This window comes from Morone saxatilis, unplaced genomic scaffold (genome assembly GCF_004916995.1).
Source record: "Morone saxatilis isolate NCDOM2014 unplaced genomic scaffold, NCSU_SB_2.0 Contig15, whole genome shotgun sequence".
In the NCBI taxonomy this organism is placed as follows: domain Eukaryota; kingdom Metazoa; phylum Chordata; class Actinopteri; family Moronidae; genus Morone; species Morone saxatilis.
In genome coordinates, this window is record NW_023339707.1 from 26092290 (window position 1) to 26099741 (window position 7452).

The 7452-nt window shown below is 41.7% G+C and overlaps 1 protein-coding gene across 1 annotated transcript in view; it reads right to left on the minus strand.

Annotated features, from left to right (window-relative positions):
• Positions 1-67: 67 nt before the first annotated feature.
• Positions 68-7452, minus strand: part of fgd1 (FYVE, RhoGEF and PH domain containing 1) — a 17052-nt gene continuing 9667 nt past the window's right edge. The window contains exons 17-19 of the mRNA XM_035656295.1: positions 7166-7324; positions 6928-7074; positions 68-6804 (exon numbers count right to left, since the gene is read on the minus strand). Of these exons, the coding sequence (XP_035512188.1) occupies positions 6529-6804; positions 6928-7074; positions 7166-7324 (582 nt within the window). The 3' untranslated portion in view covers positions 68-6528. The remainder of the gene's footprint in view (positions 6805-6927; positions 7075-7165; positions 7325-7452) is intronic.

The following is a 7452-nucleotide window of genomic DNA, read 5'->3' on the forward strand; positions in this document are numbered from 1 at the left end:
AGCAGTATTAGCAGTATTAATAGCAGTATTAATAGCAGTATTAATATTTACTTCCACACAGTCGTGATCAGTTTTTATATCTTTATTTCATTTATAACCTCATAAACATTTCTCGTTGTATTTTCTTACACAAGTGCATGATGGAAAACGGAGACAGGATGGAAGGCAGTGGCCGGCCACTAACCAATAACCTGCAATCGATCAATACTTAATAATCAATAATAACAAGATACCACAACAGGAAGAAGGATACACAACCATGCTGCTGTTACACCCGGAGACGGAGAAAGAGAGGATGGTGAACGGTGTTGTCACGGTAACTAGGGGCCGGTAGTTGCTATGGTTACGTGGAACCAGCAGCTCTGCGGTTACCGCGGTAACGCCCTGCTCCAGAAACCTGGGGGTTACTATAGAAACGAGTCAGGAGATTTAAAAAAAAAGACAGCAAAATGACATCACTGTCTAGCCATCCTCTGATTGGTTCTTACGCAGCGTGACTGTAACTCCTGATGGTCTCCATGGTAACAGCAGCCAATAATCACACTGTGACGGTGTGATGACAGAAAGGCTCTGAGATCGGACCAGGAAGTAACAAACAGAATCAATAATAACACTTTGGATTAAAGGTGATAAATAAACAGAAACATTGATTTGGCAAAAGATCAATAAAATTCATAAAGTGTAGTAAGGCAAAATACTGACAGACACACAGCAACAGAACCAGTTCCAACTGGACCAAACCAGGTAGAACCGGACCGAACCGGACCGAACCAGGTAGAACCGGATGGAACCAGGTAGAACCAGGTAGAACCGGATGGAACCAGGTAGAACCAGGTAGAACCATGTAGAACCAGGTAGAACCAGGTAGAACCATGTAGAACCAGGTAGAACCATGTAGAACCAGGTAGAACCATGTAGCTGGTTCTACCTGCTTTTAAAACGGGCTCCAGCCGGCTCGGTTATAGCCAGAGACGAACAACAAACAGCAATAAAAGTAAACAAGTACATTTTAAACCCGATTGGACCTCAGATCGATCGATCAGATCGAATTTAAAAGGACATTAGTCAGTGGAAACGTTACGATTAGCGGATTCTAAACTTTTGTGTCCAGCCGACTCACAGCTAGCTAGTTAGTTAGCGTTTTGCTAACACTGACTTTATATTTGTCTCTTTTATCTTTTAACAATGTTCAGTTAGATTAACACTAATCACAAACTTCAGATTGTGATTCTCTTTTTAACATAGATTAGCTTAGCATGTAGCATGTAGCATATCGTTGAGAGTGAATCATTCTGGGAGTTAGCCTCGTAGCTTAGCTAGCTTGCACTCAAGTAGCCGTTATCACATATTAGAAATGTTAACAGTTAATGTCACAACAGAAAGTATAATTAGTGTAATAATGTAATCAGGCTCATCTCTAGTTCTAACCAGCTCAAACTGAGACTGTAACTATAAACCGGCCCAAAGGAACAAATATTAAATACAGAAAGCAGATATATTAGCCAACAACGTCACGAGCTCTGAATACTGAATGTACTGAATATAGTTTGAATACGTGCTTTGGCACACGAAGAGAAAGTGCACACTGGACTGATACGATACGCCACTGTTCAACTGTATCATACACACACTGGTCAGAACCAGCCGGAACCAGTCAGAACCAGAACTGGACCAGGACCGGGACCAGTCTCCAAAATGCTCTGAAAACAGGAAGAAAATAATAATCATCAATTACTCGACACAAATCACTTAGATTGAAAGTTAAAAACACTTTTCACCACATCAAGACAACTGATGATGATGGGAGCGATGAGGCTGAGTTACTGGCCATTTCCTTCCAGAGGGAGGACAACACACCACCGGAGGGGTTCTTTACACGCCAAAAACACGCCAAAAACACGCTGTGACAACCAGAGCCACGCACAGACCGAGCACCATGTTAGTAACAGAGCTGAGGTAGAAGTTGAAGGTGCAATATTTACCTCGGGTCATATTTATACTCCACAAATAGGAGGCAGCATATCACCAGAGCAACAGCTAACTGTAGCTGCCCTTAGCCAGTTAGCTCAGTTAGCTGTTAGCTCACGCCACACCTCGCGGGTTGACCACCATGGTGTTGAGACACAACATGCTAACGATGATGCTAATGATAACAGTATCACATAATGTCTAAACTTGATCATTTTAGTTATGTTTTGAAAACTAAATTCACATATTGCACCTTTAAAGAAAGAGTTCAACATTTTGAGAGAGTTTTGAGAACACTGTAACCCCGAGTCAGATATCAGTTTCATGTCCAGGATGTGTTTAGCACAAAGACGGGAAGCAGGGGGAAAATGCTAGCTTAGCTTCATCAAAGCCTAGAAGTTACAATGTTTTCACTAAATCTTGTGTTGGGGGGTCGCTGTTGAAGATTTTATTAAAAATATGAACCATTGTTGGCAGATACCGCACAAGCTGAATTCATTGACTTAGCAAGAAACAGACTATAATTAAAAACGTTGCTTAATTCTGTATAACTTTAATCTTTAATATCGTTAAAGGGGGAAGTTGTACAGTTGTCATGAACGAGGAAATGATCTCTAGAGACCAACAGGTTGTAAACATGTTTGTTTCTGCAGTTGAATGTGGAGACTGACTCACTGCTGGAGCCTCTAGTGGACGTTAGAGGAACTGCAGCTTGCTGATTGGTTCACATCTGACCTGAGAAGAAACTGGTGTCTGACTCTGGAGAGGATTCACTAAAATGTCAGATTGTTCCTTTAACCTTCACCTTGAGAGCTGTTAATCTGAACGGTGGAGCCAACATGGCCGCCGCTGAAAGCCAAAGCGTCTGTGTGGCTCTGGCTGCGTGGAGGTCTGCAGAGTGTGGACGAACAGCGAGCGTTGACCTTTAACCTTTACACAGTCACTGACCGAGGGGTCAGAGGAGAATAAATTATATTTACAAAAACTTTACTCTGTTTTCTTCTTGCATCAACCTGCATCAAGCAAACATCAAATACAACCTCATAAACACGGAAATATCCAACAAGAAGTCTTTTCAGTTCGTCATCAGAATAACAATAATAATATTAATTAATAATATTCTTCTTTCACTATCAAAACACTTTGTCCAAAAGCTGTTTATAGAGACAGAGAGAAATACTGGACCACTGCAAGTGAAGATGATAAAAACAACTAAAGTCTTTTTTCTTCAGGGTTCAGTTCAGTTCGGCTCGGTCTAATCGCTGGATTCATTCCCAACATCCAGGAAACAGAAAGTCCGTCTGACGTTCAGTCTGAAGGCTCTCGGTCCATCTGGTTCCTGTCAGAGACCCTCCATCCATCCACCTTTAAAAACTCTTTCAAAACTTTTTACATCCAACTTTAAAAAGTAAAAAAAACAAAACTCCACCCTTCCGGGACCTGAAGAAGCCTCGCAGTTTGTTTTCAGTTAATTATCAATTATCAATCAATCAATAAAGCCAAGGTGACATCTTCAAGTTTTCTTTTGATTAATTTAGTTTTCAGTCAACTAATCAATTAATCAACCAATAATGTCAGCAGGTTCAGAATTGATCATTTATACTGTTGATGTCATCAACGTTCTCTGATCTCACAGCTGATGTTTCATCACTTTATACGGAAGATCATTAATGCCCAAAATAAAACTAAATGTTAGAAATGACAAAAGTACAAAAAAGACATAATGAATGAAATAATGAGATACTAACAGTAAAATTTGTTTTTAAATTTTGATATTTTGATACATTTTAATAATGAGGTAAAAAGTCAATTTAATGGGAGTTGAAATTCTTACTTCTTCAGAGCTCCAGTGAGTCACATTAATCTAATATCCATCACTTTGTTTTCATTAGTGTTTAATCAGCTGACAATAAGAATCATTGTGTGTTTGTTACCTTAGAATGAGTTGTTTTTATCTACAGAGGAAGCGGGTCCTCTTCTAGTGGCGGAGCCCGCCATGTTGGACCACCATGTTTCCACAGTAGCCCAGAACGGACAAACACTGGATATAAATTTCATGTTTTTTTTTTTTTTTATGTAGTTTCTCCTTCAGTCTTAGAACAGGAGGTTAACATGACTGAGTTACCATTTGCAACTACACCACTAGATGGCACTGAACCCTACAGACTGCACCTTTAAATTACAATTACAACATGTCAGTGTCATTAAATATGAGATTAAGTCAAAATAATGATAGCATATTTTTACTTTAGGATTCTTACATTTTCATGTTTTTTGGTGTCAGAAAATGGTCCAAACATCAACAGTGAACGGGGAGACATTTATTTTAATTATAGTGATCGCAATAATGAAATTGGTTGTAGTTTCCAGTGAGTTTCACCATTCAGAGCGCTGAGTCAACAAACTACCAGAGATTTTATTCTCACTGGAACAAGTTACCTTCCGTTTTAAAGTAATTAGACAACTTTTTTTTTTTTTGCTATTTTCAAAAAAACGCCTAAAACCATCTCAACATGCATCGCTATTTTTTATAAAATCTGCAGTGAAATCAGGAATTTTCGGCCGGACCAACCTGTGAGATCCTGCAGGGACTGATATTAAACTCTTTTAATATATATTCTCAATAAATATATATTAAACTCATTTAATCAATATATATTAAACTCATTTAATATATATTTTTAATAACATATAAACTTAAATATAAACTGAAATCAAACTGGACATTTCTTCAGGACCGCGATGAGCTGCCTCAGTTATAAACCCTGCAGTACCCGACTTCACCAGCAGAGGACAGACAGGTCTCAGAGCAGAGGCTGCTGGGAAATGTAGTTTCCCTCCAAACAGGGGTTTAGATGGGCAGGTTCAGAGGTCAGACCGCAGCAGTGAGGAAGTTTTCTTCAGGGGTTAAAAATGTCTTTAAGTGCATTTAAAGAGGACAGCCTGTCTCACAGCATCTCCTGTGTCCTTCCATCAGCCTGTTTCACAGCATCTCCTGTGTCCTTCCATCAGCCTGTCTCACAGCATCTCCTGTGTCCTTCCATCAGCCTGTCACTCCTTCAGTTCTCTCTTTCTCTCTCTTTAATCTCTTCCTCTCCTCAGCTTTCACATTTCAACTCTAATATTTTTCTTGTTAATCTGTCCTGTTTTTAATAATGTGGATCAGATCCAGATCACACCAGAACCAGATTACATCCACTACAATGTCTGTAAAATATCTCGTTGGCTGTCACATGGTGCTGGAGGACAGGAAGTGAAGGAAAGTCTCTCTCCAAAGCCACCAGGCTCCATTGATAAAAACAGTGATTTTAGCCCACAGAACAGAGAGTTTCTGCTCTACCGCTGCCTCCATCGGTCTCTTTGTGTCATTGTGTGACTTTGGTGGTTTAACACTTTAATTTGGATCCGAACTAACGTTAGTGGCTGCAGGTGGAGGCAACGGTGGACCAGAAGCTGTTCAGTGAGTCTGGTGGCGTTGAAGAGAGTGGCTTCAGTTCCTCGTCAGAAAGAGCTGTCTGACAGCAAGGTTCTAAATATATCTTCCTCGTGGTTCCTCAGTTTGATCGATTTGAGCGTGACTCAATGTATAAAATCACTTCCTGTCCTCCAACTTCAGGAACGCAGTGCAAACAAGATATTATCACCTTGAGTCTGTATCTTCCAGCAGGAGCTGCTGTCTGCTGGAACGCGAGGCAGACGCTGGTTTTGGTTACGAACTCCTGCGTTAACGTCGGATGTGATGACGTCCGCTGGTTCCACACAGGTCAGATCTGATGAACCTGAACACTGTAAAACAAACAGTTGAGAAAAATCATAATTTCAAGGCCTTCATTACCTTTTTAAGTTTTGAAATAAATGAATAATGTATTATTACAAATAAATGATAATTTACTTTAAATTTAACTTAAATTTTCAAGTTAATATTGATAATATATATAATTCAATATTTTTTATTTCATTTTAAATAACATTAATTTAAAAAAAATATACTTTACTAACTTTAACTTTATTTAAAAACTTAAAGGTTCAAATTTGCCTTTTAGCGCAGGTTGCCTTTTAATGATGAGTTTTCTGTTTTTTTTACAGTGCATCAGCGTAACGTGGAGGAGCAGAATGGGCCAATAGGAGCAGAGACACTGGGCAGGATGTGAGACAGCTGTCTGCTGCTCACTGACTTTCAACAGTTAAACAACACGTAAACGAGCACAGTCACTCCCAAGAAGTGATCGATCAGAGAGCTTCACACTGATGATGGAGGTTCATGAGGTTCCTGTTAAAGTCTCCTGTGAGAACAGACAGTGGGAGAAGAGGCTCCGCCCACCCGAGTGTGTCACAGGTCAAATAAAGAGAGAGATGCCATCTTGTGTTGACAGTGGGAGGAATCATGCAGATTAAATACAGAGTGTCTGTGTGTGTCTGTGTGTCTGTGTGTGTGTGTGTGTGTGTTAATATCAGCTACCACTGGATGCTGCTTTTCTTCTGCTTTTGTTTTCTCCAATAACAATTGATCTTTGATTAACGACCCGCCTCCATCGTCGCCATCCTTCCCGTCCAATACAATCACGTGTTCTCGTCCTCCGCTGCGGCTGCTAACTCCTCCCCCTCCTCCTCCAGGCTCTCTACGATTGGCCGGTGGACCTGATGCTCCTCCCCCCTCCCGGCCCTCGACAGGACGTCCATCCATCGCCGCTGTAGCTCCTCCCCCTCCGCACTGAAGTACAGGGTCAGGTGACTCTGGGAGATCTTGAAGGCGTGGCGTCGCTCCAGGCGGTCACATGACTCAGGAAGGGAGACCTCGAAGCCAATCAGAGGTATGCTGCGCTGCGCCTTCACGTCCTGGGGGAGAATAATAAATACACTCAGAGTGCATCATGGGTATTATACCAGGACCAAACACTGAAAACCATTATCAGCTGGGGGGGGGGTAATACAGCCAGCGGGGGGGTGGATAAGACGTACCTGTGGAGCTCCGTAGATGTAGAGCACCAGCGGCTCATTTTCAGGGATGACCAACCACGCCTTCTGCCAGCCCCGCCCCCCTCCTTTTTCCATGTGGTGAAGAAAACTACAAATCACACTGTTCTCTGCTGCCAGGGAGGCCTGTTTCTATGGCAACAAAGAGAGACGAAGACAGCGTCAGTTTCTGCAAGACGACAGACGATCTTGATGATCATCGTCACAGTGACGTCACACTGACCTCCAGGATGGAGCGCCTCCTGTGGGTGCTGCTGGTCAGCGTGGTTGGCGTGGGCGACACTCCCACCAGCATGGCGTAGCAGTCGACACAAACGCGGTTGGTCCGGTTGTTGTCGTACGACAGACGAGCGCGAAACTCAGAACATTTCCCACAAACCACCTGGAGTCAACACAGACAGTCAGCTGATCGGAAAGCTGCTGCTGACAGTGACTGTAGAGACGGATGTTAATGCTGATAACTAATATAATCTATACTATAATCTGTACTATAATCTGTACTATAATCTA